Consider the following 14,471-nt stretch of genomic DNA (forward strand, 5'->3'; position numbering starts at 1 on the left):
TCCCGATGTCAATCTTTCTTCCCACCCCTCCATTTCCTTCCTTCACCCCTTCTCTCCTGTCAAGGAGTGGGGTGCCATTTTGCGGTCTGCCTCAGGTGCCAAAATGTCTTGGGCCAGCCCTGAATGTAAGAAACCTCATTTGGGTTCCTGTCAGGTGTTTTTATGGCAGACATAACTTAAGGGGTTAGCAAGGACTTCCAGGAAGAGGGAAGCATAGACCCTGGGGGGAGAGGTAGGCCTTATGTTCATCAAGGGGAGAAACAAATGTTGTAAACCGCCCCCCCTCACCCCCAGTTTTGTGCATCAAGTGTAAACAAGGTTGGTCTGAATGTGACACAGAGGTGCACTGCTCAGGCATCTGATTGTGTGTAATATGAAAGGCTGTGTTGCAGTTTTTCTCCTGGAAACAAATCAGGAAATTACATGGATTCCTGACCCCCCCAATGCCATTTGGATCTGACTTAGTATGTTTATTTGACTTTTCTGTTTAGTTTAGTTTTTTAATGGCCATGTTAGAATTTCATGCTGTATGAAAATCTCAGAAGTTATTCCAATGGCCCAATATTTTGAATCTTCTTTCCTAATGAAGTTCAAATTAAGCACGTTGCAAACCTAAGCATGCTCACTCAGATCTCACTTAAGTTCAAGTGTGTTAAAGGTTGCAGCATTAATGTGGTGTTTGAGTGTTCCATTCAAGCAACTTCAAAGCTTTACTTGGAAATTATTCTTATTTTTGTGAATACTTAAGACATGACATCTCAGTGGCACACAATTCTCTTACATTTTATTTTCTTAGGGTTGATTTACAACTTTGAAATTGCCCAGTTTCGTTGGTATTGTATTCATGTGTTGTATTGCTAATTAATTTTGTGAGACACATATTTGGAAAATGGAAACAAATGCAACACTGGAAAATTTCATTGAATAGTCTTCAATAAAACTACATTTAAAGAGAGAGGACGCACACTGGAAAATTTCCATTGTAGAAAATTTCCACCCCATGTTGCTAATTAAGTGGCATTAAATAATTAGTTTATTACGTATTTTGTTTTCTTTTTTGCCATTTGATTTTCTGTCTTGATCGGCTTCTATGTGTTATTAAAAATACTGTGTAATTGTTTTTTTAACTAGTTTGTGCGTTGAGGAAGGACAGCTCAGTCCGCTTCTGGTTTGTTTATTTATGTCATTTCCTTCCCGTTTCTGCATCATCCTGCAATTTTATTTTTTAAAAGCAGCCTACAAAAATTTGCATGTTGGGTACACATTTTAAACATAAAACGTGTGTCAATATAATAACGATGTTGCTAACTGCGTGTTTATCCAGTAAGGGCAATTAGATTGGTTCATTTAGGAATGTGGACCTAATGAAATCCCTGAGCACTCCCTAGTTTGCATTTCCTGTGTTATTTGAAGATCTTTACCATTTCTTTATTTTTTCATTTTCACAAGAATTCAGTCAGGAAGCTTCCATCAATTGGCAGCCAATTCATAGGAGATATTTTATTCTGCTAGCCAGAATAATGGGAGGAAAATGGCATCCTTGAGAAGACCTTCACACACCCAGTTACATTTAGAAGTTGCCCACATTTGAGCATTGTCAAGCTGTTTGTCCACCTTCCACCCCCATTTGAATTAGATCAGAGTTGTCCACACTTGCACCTATTTAAATTTGTATATGAGGAGCAACTTTGGTCTTTTCCATTCATGCCAGTAGGTGTTCTATTATACAGTGGTACCACGGGTTACATACGCTTCAGATTACATACGCTTCAGGTTACAGACTCTGCTAATCCAGAAATAGTGCTTCAGGTTAAGAACTTATCTTCAGGATTAGAACAGAAATTGTGCAGTGGCGGCGCAGTGGCAGTGGGAGGCCCCATTAGCTAAAGTGGTGCTTCAGGTTAAGAACAGTTTCAGGTTAAGAACGGACCTCCGAAACGAATTAAGTACAGTGGTACCTTGGGTTAAGTACTTAATTTGTTCCAGAGGTCCGTACTTAACCTGAAACTGTTCTTAACCTGAAGCACCACTTTAGCTAATGGGGCCTCCTGCTGTTGCTGCGCCGCCGGAGCACGGTTTCTGTTCTTATCCTGAAGCGAAGTTCTTAACCTGAAGCACTTTTTCTGGGTTAGCAGAGTCTGTAACCTGAAGCGTATGTAACCTGAAGCGTATGTAATCCAAGGTACCACTGTACTTAACCAGAGGTACCACTATACTGCTTAAGTACCAGCAGAGGCTGTGCACAGGTAGCTGTGCAATATCAAGTACATCTCCCTCATTTTGTTCCCTCAGATTTGCACAAAATGAGAAAACTGCACAAGCAAACCACATGGATTGCAGTGGTACCTCTGGATAAGCACACTCTGGTTGCATATTTTTCAGGATGCGAACGTGGCAAACCCGGAAGTATTTTTCCAGGTTTTGCTGCATGTGCAAAAGTGCTAAATCGCACCACGTGTAGAAGCGCTAAATCGCGCCACATACATGCACAGAAGCAACACCTCCAGTTGCGAATTCCTCGGGATCTGACCGGAGCTCCGGAACAGATCCCATTCACAACCGGAGGTACCACTGTACAGTGGCACCTCGGGTTACAGATGCTTCAGGTTACAGACACTTCAGGTTACAGACTCCGCTAACCCAGAAATAGTACCTCGGGTTAAGAACTTTGCTTCAGGATGAGAACAGAAATCGTGGTACCTCAGGTTAAGAACAGTTTCAGGTTAAGAACGGACCTCAAGAACGAATTAAGTTCTTAACCAGAGGTACCACTGTATTTAACATAGTTTGCTTGCATAGACTCTATAGACAGCAGTGTCTTTAGTCCCCCCCCCCCCCAAAAAAAAAAGTCAGCAGCATTGCTGGAGAAGAAATGAAGGCATTCAGGAAGTAGTGGCTGTGGAAAGAAGAGTAGCAGAAAGTGGCAATGGATCCCTTTCTCCTGGGCATGGCTGGCCAATTGGTGCCAAAGAAGGATAGAACTTTCTTTATGTATGCCACAACAGCAGCAAGAATACTTATTGCAAAGTATTGGAAGACACAAGATCTACCCACCCGGGAAGAATGGCAGATGAAGGTGATGGACTATATGGAACTGGCGGAAATGACCGGCAGAATCCGAGACCAGGGAGAGGAGTCGGTGGAAGAAGATTGGAAGAAATTTAAAGACTATTTACAGAAATACTGCAAAATTAATGAATGTTAGAATGATGTCGGAATGAAGTTAAGTGGTTTTTAGCAGCAATGTTATAAAGGAATATGTAAAAATGGATTGTTAACAGGTGATAATCTAAAGCTATAATATATTAAGATAAAGGATTAAGATAAAAACAAAGAGGGAAAGGATTTGCTGAATTAACTAATCGAACTGGAATACAAAAATGGGAGGTGTGAGGAGGTCAGGGAAACAAGCAAATGAAAAATAAGATAAGGAAAGATTGATTTGTTTTTAACTGTCTTTATTTTTTTTGTATTTTGTATTTTCTTTTTTTCTTATTTTTGTAACATTATGAAACTTTAATAAATATCTTTAAAAAAGAAAAGAAAAGAAAGTGGCGATGGATCCACCTGCCCCAAAACGCTGAAACAAATGTCTGTGACCCTGACTGGAGTGCTTTGGAGCCCAATTTCCCCCCAGTTTACTGGATGATCCCCATTTCGGGCAACCCCCATATTTTACAGGGGACAAGCGTTGAGAGTGGTGTGGACAATGCAAATGAAATGGGGGTTCAGGCAGCTTCAAGCACACCGTAAAATGTCGTGTTCTCTTCAGAGGTACCGACTAAGGTGACCCTTGTATTTCTTTCAGCCTACAGATTTCCCTCCGGAAGACAACGAGGAGAATTCATCGGATTTGAGATCGAAGGATCAGCTAGGAAGCAACAGAGAGAAAGAGGGCGAGAAGAAAAGCCCAGGTCAGTGTTAATACTCAGTGCAAATTTTTGGTTTCAAACAGAGAAATGGATTTTTTGAACGAAATTTTCCTTCACAAATAGTTCAAACAGTTTATATTTGTCTATTGCATTATTATTATTATTATTATTATTATTATTATTATTATTAATTTGCATTGCTATCACACCCCCCCCCAAAAAGCAGCTCAAGGCATTATACATTATTTTCCCCTCCCCTCCTTTTTTATCCTTCCGACAAGTAAAAATCCATCCATATACACCCCAGTGGTGCAGGAGCTTGTTTTTGCACGTCTGTTACAGTGGTACCTCGGGTTACAGATGCTTCAGGTTACAGACTCCACTAACCCAGAAATAGTACCTCGGGTTAAGAACTTTGCTTCAGGATGAGAACAGAAATCGTGCTCTGGCGGCAGCGCAGTGGCAGCAGGAGGCCCCATTAGCTAAAGTGGTACCTCAGGTTAAGAACAGTTTAAGGTTAAGAACGGACCTCCAGAACAAATTAAGTTCTTAACCCGAGGTACCACTGTACTTGGAAGTTTGTCTTGTGCCTGTTAGGATTGACCTTTCAGCCTGGGGTCCCTGTCACCACACTGTCCCTTTGCCTGCTCCTCACCTGACCCACATTCTGGATATTCATTCTAGATAACAGAGATCACGCACCCACCTCAAAGATTCTGGACAAGGCAAATAGCACTTTGAGGGTCATGTGTGCAGGGCTGCTGTTAGGGGGTGAGGTGGGCCCCCTCAAGGGGCACAGGCGAGGGGCATGTACAAAACCAGCTTAAAAATATGTCCATAAATAAAAATATTGATTATTTCCTCATAAGCAAAGGTTTTAAATAGAGGGTGAATTGAATGGGTGGGGGGGTGGGTTGGAGGAGAGGCAAAAAGAAGAGCTGATTTGTTGGTGACTAGGGATGCGGGTGGCACTGTGGGTTAAACCACAGAGCCGATCAGAAGGTCGGCGGTTCGAATCCCCGCGAGAGGGTGAGCTCCCGTTGCTTGGTCCCTGCTCCTGCCAACCTAGCAGTTTGAAAGCACGTCAAAGTGCAAGTAGATAAATAGGTACCGCTCCAGCGGGAAGGTAAATGGCGTTTTCGTGCGCTGCTCTGGTTTGCCAGAAGCGACTTAGTCATGAGCGCCGCAACCCCAGATGAGCGCCGCAACCCCAGAGTCAGCCACGACTGGACCTAATGGTCAGGGGTCCCTTTACCGCAATCTGGACGGTTCTGCCAGGGGCGCAAGATCCACCTAGCTACGGCTCTGCATGTGTGAACAGGCCCTTGGAACTGTCTTGGAAGAGAAGCTTGCATTTCCTCTTGTACCTCTTCTCTGAAGCATGTGGGCAGGCTCAGCCTTCAGCAGAAAATCTCCTCCTGTACTAAAATGCCAAATTCTCCCCCCTGGCAGCCTCCTGGCATTCATCCACCTCTCTCAACTCGGACAGCGATTCCAGCAAAGTTCGCAACAAACTCCTGAGGTTTCTGCAGAGGCGGCCAACCCTTCAGTCCCTGCGGGAACGAGGCTACATCAAAGGTATATTCCTGGAAGATCTAAGAGTCCATTAAAAAAAAAAAATTGGCTTTGTGACTACGCTGATCAGCCAAGGCCAATTTACAGAGGTTTCAGCCTTTGTATTGCAGCGGTTCAACTGAGGTAGTGTACATGCCATACATTTGGAACACATTTGAAACACACTGCTTCCCTCAGAGAGTCCTGGGAACTGTAGTTTGCCCTTCACAAAGCTACAGTTTCCAGCATTCTTTGGGGAAAACCATGTGCCATTAACGTATAGCGTGTCCCCAGCCTGCGTGTAAGTTAAGAAGGCTTTGATTTGTTTATAGCTGTCTTACTTTTGCCACAAGTTTCAAGGATGGCAATGAGATATAAATAGAAAGGATATTTTGGATCGTGTTTCTAACCTGATTTCTCATGGCGTTGTTTGCTTCTTTAATCCAGATCAGGTGTTTGGATGCCCTCTGCAAGTTTTGTGCGACCGTGAGAAGAGTACTGTGCCTCAGTTTGTGAGGCAGTGCATCTGCACTGTGGAGAAGAGAGGTACACAGTTCTATGCCCCCAAATAAATTGAAATTATGCGCCCACTACCCCCAGTTTTGTGGCTTGCACGCATTGTACAACTTCAACAAAACTTGCGAAACTTCTTCTGTTTTGTGCCATTCATATTATCTGGTTTTGCTGAGTCACGGGAAGTCTTGAGCAGTGGCGTAGCGTGGGTTGTCAGCACCCGGGGCAAGGCAAGTAATTTGCGCCCCCTAACCCGTGGATTTGCGCCCCCTAACCTGTGGATTTGCCCTAACCCCAGATGTTGCGCCCGGTGCGGCCGGCCCCCCCTGCACCCCCCACGCTACGCCACTGGTCTTGAGAGTTGCTTCTTCTTCTTCTTCTTCTTCTTCCTCTTCCTCTTCCTCTTCCTCTTCTTCCTACTAATCCAGTGAAGGCTGCTCTGTTGAGGCCCATGGAGCATGGTGCCACCAATCTTAGTCTGCCTTCGGCCACCCCCCAACTGCCTGCCCTTCTTATTTACCCCTCTGGACTGATGGTAACATTACTTATTGGCTTCCTCCACCTTAGTCTCAGTGTTGCCCTTGAGCAGGGGTCAGCAAACTTACTGTGCCTCGGGTCAGCGTCGCCAGCATCAATCGCACGGCAGGCCGGAGGGCGGGGAAGTGCGTGCCCATACGCGTGCGCTCATGCTATTTCCGGCGCACTTCTGAGTCAAAGGAGCACCAGGAATAGCTTGTGCGCATGTGCACGGGCCTCCGACCCGGATGTGCACCGGAAATAACACTTGCGCATGCGCAAATAACACTTGCACATGTGCAAATAACGCTTGCGCATGCGCACAAGCTATTTCCGGTGCTCCTCCAACCCAGAAGTGGGCAGCCACGCAGCGCGGTGCCGGTAAGAGTGGGCGGCAGCAGCGGGCAGCAGGGGTCACCGCGGGCTGGATAAACGAGTCCCTCGGGCCTTATCCGTCCCACAGGCCTTAGTTTGGGGACCCCTGCCCTTGAAGAACTCAGCAGAGATTTAGATGGCCGGCAGGACTTGAACAGAGTTCACTCCGCATATCATTGCCTGCAGCTCCACCTACTGTTTGTGCTCCCTTCCATTCACCCCACCAAAAAGGACACAAGCCACCACTAACCTAATCCTTGTTGCAGTCAAGATAAGTGTCAAAACATGTGGGCCCGGTGACATCTTGGAAAGGAGCTGAGCAGCAGGATTTCCAGAGGTGCTTAACTCCTTGATGCTTCCCACTGAAGCAAAATATATTGTGCAAAGGAAGAGAGATGCATGCAAATACCTGTAATTTGCATGATACCTTCTCAGGCTCAGACTTATTGTTCGTGGCAATGCTTTTGGTCTCGTGGGCCTTTAGTATAAGAGCCGTAATTTCTCCTCCCGCAGGTTTGGATATCGATGGACTCTACCGGATAAGTGGGAATCTGGCGACGATACAGAAACTGCGCTACAAGGTGGACCATGGTAAGGGACTCCATAGATTCAGCTTAGCAGTACCACGTTCCCCTTGTGTGCAGAAGGTGCTAAGTTCAATCTCTAGCAGTGTGTGTGTGTGTGTGTGTGTGTGTATGTAGAGAGAGAGAGAGAGAGAGCGCGTGCTCTAGAAAGGGTATTGGTTGAATATTTATGTGGATTATTAGTATTGTTATTCTAAACCACTGAGCCTCTTGGGCTTGCCGATCAGAAGGTCGGCGGTTCGAATCCCCACGATGAGGTGAGCTCCCATTGCTCTCTTCCAGCTCCTGTCAACCTAGCAGTTCGAAAGCACACCAGTGCAAGTAGATAAATAGGTACTGCTGTGGCAAGAAGGTAAACAGCATTTCTGTGCACTGTGGTTTCCGTCACGGTGTTCCGTTGCGCCAGAAGCGGTTTAGTCATGCTGGCCACATGACCCGGAAAGCTGTCTGCAGACAAACGCTGGCTCCCTCGGCCCGAAAGCGAGACGAGCGTCGCAACCCCATAGTTGCCTTTGATTGGACTTAACCATCTAGGGCTCCTTTACCTTTTACCTTATTAATTACATTTGTATACTGCTCTACATGCAAAGATCTGAGGGCGGTTCACAGCATGAAAGCACAAAATTCATAATAAACGCAAGATCCCCTCACACAATTGTACTGTGATAGAAAAAAATGAACGAGTAACTGTTGTTGTTGTTGTTGTTGTTGTTGTCCTTTTATCCTAAGCCCCAGGGTTTAAAACAGCTTATAACAATTTACAATACCCGAAATAAGGCGGGTCCTAAAATATATACATCTTAGTTGTCAAAAGCTCTGCAATTCTATGATTCTATGATAAAATCATAGAGTTGTTTCTAGACCTGCTGCTCTCCCATGTTCACAGCCAATCAGAGTTGCCCAAGTGGTGGGACTGAAGCTGGACTCCTTCCACAGCCGCTCTGTGTTGTGACCAAAGGGGATCCTCATTCATCCTCGTATTTTAGATTGGTGCAGGAGTGGCCCTTGCTGTGCTGCGGTCAGGCCCAAACATTCTGGACAAGAGTAATATTGGCTCCTTAATTCAGCAGTCCTAGGATACTGCTTAACCTGTTTCCCTGCCGTCGCTTTTGCAGATGAGCGCTTGGATCTCGACGACGGCCGTTGGGACGATGTCCACGTCATCACCGGGGCCCTCAAGCTCTTCTTCCGCGAGTTGCCGGAGCCGCTGTTCCCCTTCAGCCATTTTGACAGATTCATTGCAGCCATCAGTAAGAGAAGTTGCTTTGGGGAGGGGAAGGGGAAGCTGAGTGCAAGCATCAGAGCATCTTTTGGTCCTTGCAATATTACTTAAAGGTGCATCTGTGGGAGCGGTCTTCTGTTTAGTCAGTGCTTTCGAAAATACAAGAGTATTGTAGGCACCTTAATCCTTTCCCCCCCTGCTATGGTCCCAGTCCAGTTTGGGGAGGCCGTGACTGCAATTTGCATAGAGGAAACAAGTTTTTATATGAGAGTACTTTTTCATTGGGACGCGGGTGGCGCTGTGGGTAAAAGCCTCAGCGCCTAGGGCTTGCCGATCGAAAGGTCGGCGGTTCGAATCTCCGCGGCAAGGTGCGCTCCCGTTGCTCGGTCCCAGCGCCTGCCAACCTAGCAGTTCGAAAGCACCCCCGGGTGCAAGTAGATAAATAGGGACCGCTTACTGGCGGGAAGGTAAACAGTGTTTCCGTGTGCTGCGCTGGCTCGCCAGATGCAGCTTTGTCACGCTGGCCACGTGACCTGGAAGTGTCTCCGGACAGCGCTGGCCCTCAGCCTCTTAAGTGAGATGGGCGCACAACCCTAGAGTCTGTCAAGACTGGCCCATACGGGCACGGGTACCTTTACCTTTACCTTTACCTTTACCTTTACTTTTTCATTGCAATTTTTAATTGGGAGAGCTGGCCTGGATTTGGGATCACAACAGGCAATAAAGGGTTGAAGCCTACCCTCCATGATAGAGTCTCTGGATTCCACACACATGCACGCACTCCAGAAATTTGTGATTTAAAAACAACCCTATAGTAATACATTATGTAGCTTGGACCTCAGAAAGCCCTGTTTGGGATCTGATCACTATCAGCTAGCGTCCTCTGCCTCAATTCCTGCCCCCAAAACATGGCATCCTCCTGAGCCAATAATAATAATAATAATAATAATAATAATAATAATAATAATAATAATAATACAGTGGTACCTCAGGTTACATACGCTTCAGGTTACATACACTTCAGGTTACAGACTCTGCTAACCCAGAATTAGTGCTTCAGGTTAAGAACTTTGCTTCAGGATGAGAACAAAAATCGTGCTCCAGCGGCGCGGCGGCAGCAGGAGGCCCCATTAGCTAAAGTGGTGCTTCAGGTTAAGAGCAGTTTCAGGTTAAGAATGGACCTCCGGAATGAATTAAGTACTTAACCTGAGGTACCACTGTACTTACACCCCGCCCATCTGGCCAGGCCTCCCCAGCCACTCTGGGAGGCTCCCAACAGAATATTAAAAATACAATAAAACATCAAACATTAAAAACATCCCTAAACAGGGCTGCCTTCAGGTATCTTCTAAAAGTCAGATAGTTGTTTATTTCCTTGACATCTGATGCTACCACCGAGAAGGCCTTCTGCCTGGTTCCCTGTAGCTTCACTTCTCACAGGGAGGGAACTGGCAGAAGGACCTCAGAGCTGGACCTCAGTGTCCAGGCTGAATGATGGGGGTGGAGACGCTCCTTCAGGTGTACTGGAATGAGGCTGTTTAGGCCTTTAAAGGTCAGCACCAACACTTTGAATTGTGCTCGGAAATGTACTGGGAGCCAATGTAGGTCTTTCAGGACTGGTGTTATATGGTCTTGGTGGCCGCTCCCAGTCACCAGTCTAGCTGCCACATTCAGGATTAGTTGTAGTTTCTGGGTCACCTTCAAAGGTAGCCCCACGCAGAGCGCATTGCAGTAGTCCAAGCGAGAGATAACATGAGTTTTGTAGAAATCAGAGGAGCTGGTCCGTCTGACACGTAGGTAGGTGTTGTGATGAATGCCGGCTGCTGAAGAACAGCAGCCGTGTGTGCTTTGTCATCGTTCCTCACCTCTCTTCCCAGCATCTAATGAGGGAGATGTCTGACATGGTATTGTACGCACAAACTTGCCCTGCTCCGTATTCTGACTGCTGAAGCGCTACGAAGAAATGCTTGACACGATGGTATGTCATGTCAGGCATTTCCCATACTAGACACTGCAGCGAAAGGAGAGGAACTAGTAGACGCACTGCTGGTTTTTGCCTATTCCCAGCAGCAAGTTGCAATATCAAGATTGAGCCCTGAGACGCACACTTCCAATGTCTCCAAAAGGTTGAAGTTACCATTCCCATGCCGCTTTGCAGCGGCCCCAAGTATTGGGTGGCAGGGAAGATGGAGGGAGGACTATAGCAGCAGTGCAGGCTTCTACATTTATTTGTACAGTGGTACCTCGGGTTAAGTACTTAATTCGTTCCGGGGGTCCGTTCTTAACCTGAAACTGTTCTTAGCCTGAGGTACCACTTTAGCTAATGGGGCCACCAGCTGCTGCTGCTGCTGCTGCTGTGCCACCAGAGCACGATTTCTGTTCTCATCCTGAAGCAAAGTTCTTAACCCGAGGTACTATTTCTGGGTTAGTGGAGTTTGTAACCTGAAGCATCTGTAACCTGAAGCGTATGTAATCTGAAGCGTATGTAACCCGAGGTACCCCACTGTACAGTATTAAAAATACAATAAAACATCAAACATTAAGAACTTCCTTAAACAGGGCTGCCTTCAGATGTCTTCTAAAAGTCAGATAGTTGTTTATTTCCTTGACACCTGATGGGAGGGTGTTCCACAGGGCGAGTGCCACCACTGAGAAGGCCCTCTGCCTGGTTCCCTGTAGCTTCACTTCTGTCAGGAAGTGAAGTATGTAACTAGAGGTATCACTGTATCTCTATAGGGGGCGGGGATGCACTGAGTGAGATCTCTTCCTCTGTTTGGCATTGCAGAAATTACAGAGCCCTCGAAGCGCAGCTACCGCTTACGGGAGCTGGTGAATTCTCTACCTCCTGCTAACCACAATACCATGAGGGTACTTTTCCAGCATCTCTGCAGGTGAGCAGCTGCATCTCCCGGTGCTCCGGGCTGGCGTAAGGGTGTTGAGTGCGAATTCTGAGCCCAGCCGTCCGAGTCCCTGTGTTGAGGTTATCCTCCCATTCCACAATCCTCCCATTCAACATTTGTCTTGCTGTCGCCCAGCCTTTTGCATCTCCTCTCCACACCTCTCGCCAGCATGCTGCCTCTCCTGTCCCTAGGCTTCTGTCTGTAAACAAGACTCTTGCCCTGTCCACACCCCCAGACAAGCCAAACTTATTTATTATATTTTTTACTCCGCCTTTCAAACATTTTCCCTGGGTGGTTTATAGAGGAATTTTCTTCTAGCTGCACTGCTTTGAATTGATGGTCAACGTTCTGTGGGTGATTCTTTCAGTTTTTTCACTGCTGGAAAACATTAGTATTTGACGATATCGTATGGTGGGTGGAAGAGGGATTTGCACAAGGTAGCAAGTGTCTTTAACCCATGTTAGAAGACACTTGGACCACATCTGCACTAGACATTTAAAGCTCCCTTATACCTTATACCAGGGACGCGGGTGGCGCTGTGGGTTAAACCACAGAGCCTAGGACTTGCCGATCAGAAGGTCGGCGGTTCGAATCCCCGCGATGGGGTGAGCTCCCGTTGCTCGGTCCCTGCTCCTGCCCACCTAGCAGTTCGAAAGCACGTCAAAGTGCAAGTAGATAAATAGGTACCGCTCCGGCGGGAAGGTAAACGGCGTTTCCATGCGCTGCTCTGGTTCACCAGAAGAGGCTTAGTCATGCTGGCCACATGACCTGGAAGCTGTACGCCGGCTCCCTCGGCCAATAAAGCGAGATGAGCGCCGCAACCCCAGAGTCAGCCATGACTGGACCTAATGGTCAGGGGTCTCTTTACCTTTACCTATACCACTTTAAACCCCCAAATAATCCTGGGAACTGTTGTTTGTTCAGGGTGCTGAGAGGAGAACCTCCAATTCTCCTCATAGAGCTACAAATCCCAAAATTCCCAAGAAAGAGGGATTATTTGCTAAATCACCCCTGGAGGGACCAGGGGTCTCCTAGTGACTCTCGGAACCCGTGACATAATACAGTTCCCAGGATTCTTTGGGTGAATCCATGACTTTTTAAAGCGCCATGATACTGTTTTACAGCGCAGATGAAGGTGAACTACAGTAAGATGCCACCACCAAGCGAGGATGCCCAGACGAGATACATCTGTAGCTGCAGGGTCTCTCTTCCCCTTTCACGGAATCCTTCCTCTCTTCCCCGCAGGGTTATAGAGTTCCGGGAGGAGAACCGCATGTCCGTGCAGAGCGTCGCAATCGTCTTTGGGCCAACGTTGCTGAAGCCAGAGGCCGAAGAAGGGAACATGACTATGTACATGGTTTTCCAGAACCAGATTGTGGAGCAAATCCTTAGCCAATACAGCTACATATTCCCGGAGAGCTAGGCCTTCCCAGCGGAGCGAGGAGCCTGGTTGAATGAAGGAGCAGCTGGGATGCAAAGGGGCAGGTCCCATCGTTGTGGGGACGACGGTGTTGCTGGGCAGTGCCAAGACTAGAGACAGTGAAGATATGGGAGGGAGGGAGAGAAACGACTGGCAATAAAACTGTCAATGTAGGATTCAGAATGTCCATGGTTGCCTCTCTTGAACGTTGCGGGTCAGGGATGTGAAACACCGCTGGACGCGAAAGGAGCTCATTGTTTGGGTTAGTGATCTTCAACTCCCATCCGGAATATCTTTCGTTGGAGGATGTAGCGTGGACAAAATTTGGGGGGGGGGGAATGGGAGGGAGGCTTCTGTGGCCAAGTGCACAGCGTAATGTTTTCAAGCATCCTGGCTTCTTGCTAAGGAATTGCAGGGATTGTCTTGCTACAGTTGTCCTGTGAATCTTCAGCTCTTTTGAGCGAACTTGCTTTTGTTTAAAAAAGCACGTCCGGATGGTGGGTTTGAAATCCTTTCCTAGGGGCATCAGGCACCAAACTCAGGCCGTGTGTCACACACCACCTGTCTCTGCCCATGCGCAACACGGAAAATTGCAAGATGCCATCCTGTGATGCAGGTCACAAGCGTTTATGGGAATAATGGTGGGTTCAGCGTTGTAGTACATCATCTGCTCATGTACTTTTAGCCAAGCGTGAGGGTAACATAACGCTCCTCCTGAGATCAGTTTTCCTCCCTAAGATGGAAAAGGAAGAGTTGATTGCACTTGACTGCCAAGACCGGTTTATTGAGATTGCCCTGTTTGTGGTGTGCAACTTTGTCTACCTGCAGTGTGCTTCCTATTCATGTTCTACCTCTGCAAAAAAAATGATCCCTGGGAGCATCTGCCACTGATTGAAGCTTATTTCCGTATGTCCGCATGATGGCAGGGGTGTGTGCTTATGTTTCTTTGTATCATAGAACAAGGCACATGCAGGGCACACACAACTTCTGACGTTGCACGAGAATCTGTATGAGAGTTTTCATTGGCAAACTTTCTGGTCTGGCAAGAGGATTCAGTTTGCATGTCTAGTGCCAATATTGACAGTAAAGAGCTTGTGCTTTTAGCACCAGCGGTGATTGAGAAGGCTAGTTTCTGCCATTTGGGAAAAGATCCGTGGCTTAGATTTGTGGACTTCCTGCTCCAGTGTTGCGCCGCTCATCTGTCACACTGCTCAACAGCACAAATAAGTGGCCAAGTCTCACACTGGTAACAGTGTGGTCTAATTCTTCCCCATTTCCAGTGAAAAGCGCCTTGTGCTGAAGGCTTGCTGCCTTTTCCATCCTGCCCTCCTGGTTTGGCCACTGCTGCTGGTACATGAATAACTCAAACGTCTGAGTGCACATAGATGCCCAGCCAAGGGCCCAGCCATGAAGGTTTAAGGTTGCCTTGTCAGGGGAAAATACTGGATTCCATGGCCTGCCATTCTACCAGGCAGTACTTCCCATGGGAAGAAGAGATGCTGATAAAACTGTGAT

General features: G+C 46.9%; 1 protein-coding gene across 3 annotated transcripts in view; it reads left to right on the forward strand.

The window, feature by feature from the left end:
• Positions 1-13,143, forward strand: part of ARHGAP27 (Rho GTPase activating protein 27) — a 64,516-nt gene extending 51,373 nt beyond the window's left edge. For all 3 annotated transcript variants that reach the window (XM_028702529.2, XM_077917484.1, XM_077917485.1), the window contains 7 exons: positions 3,809-3,914; positions 5,325-5,450; positions 5,874-5,972; positions 7,344-7,421; positions 8,530-8,664; positions 11,422-11,527; positions 12,782-13,143. In XM_028702529.2, coding sequence (XP_028558362.2) covers positions 3,809-3,914; positions 5,325-5,450; positions 5,874-5,972; positions 7,344-7,421; positions 8,530-8,664; positions 11,422-11,527; positions 12,782-12,959 — 828 coding nt within the window. In that variant the 3' untranslated portion in view covers positions 12,960-13,143. The remainder of the gene's footprint in view (positions 1-3,808; positions 3,915-5,324; positions 5,451-5,873; positions 5,973-7,343; positions 7,422-8,529; positions 8,665-11,421; positions 11,528-12,781) is intronic.
• Positions 13,144-14,471: the final 1,328 nt, after the last annotated feature.

Source organism: Podarcis muralis, chromosome 13, assembly GCF_964188315.1.
Source record: "Podarcis muralis chromosome 13, rPodMur119.hap1.1, whole genome shotgun sequence".
Lineage (NCBI taxonomy): Eukaryota > Metazoa > Chordata > Lepidosauria > Squamata > Lacertidae > Podarcis > Podarcis muralis.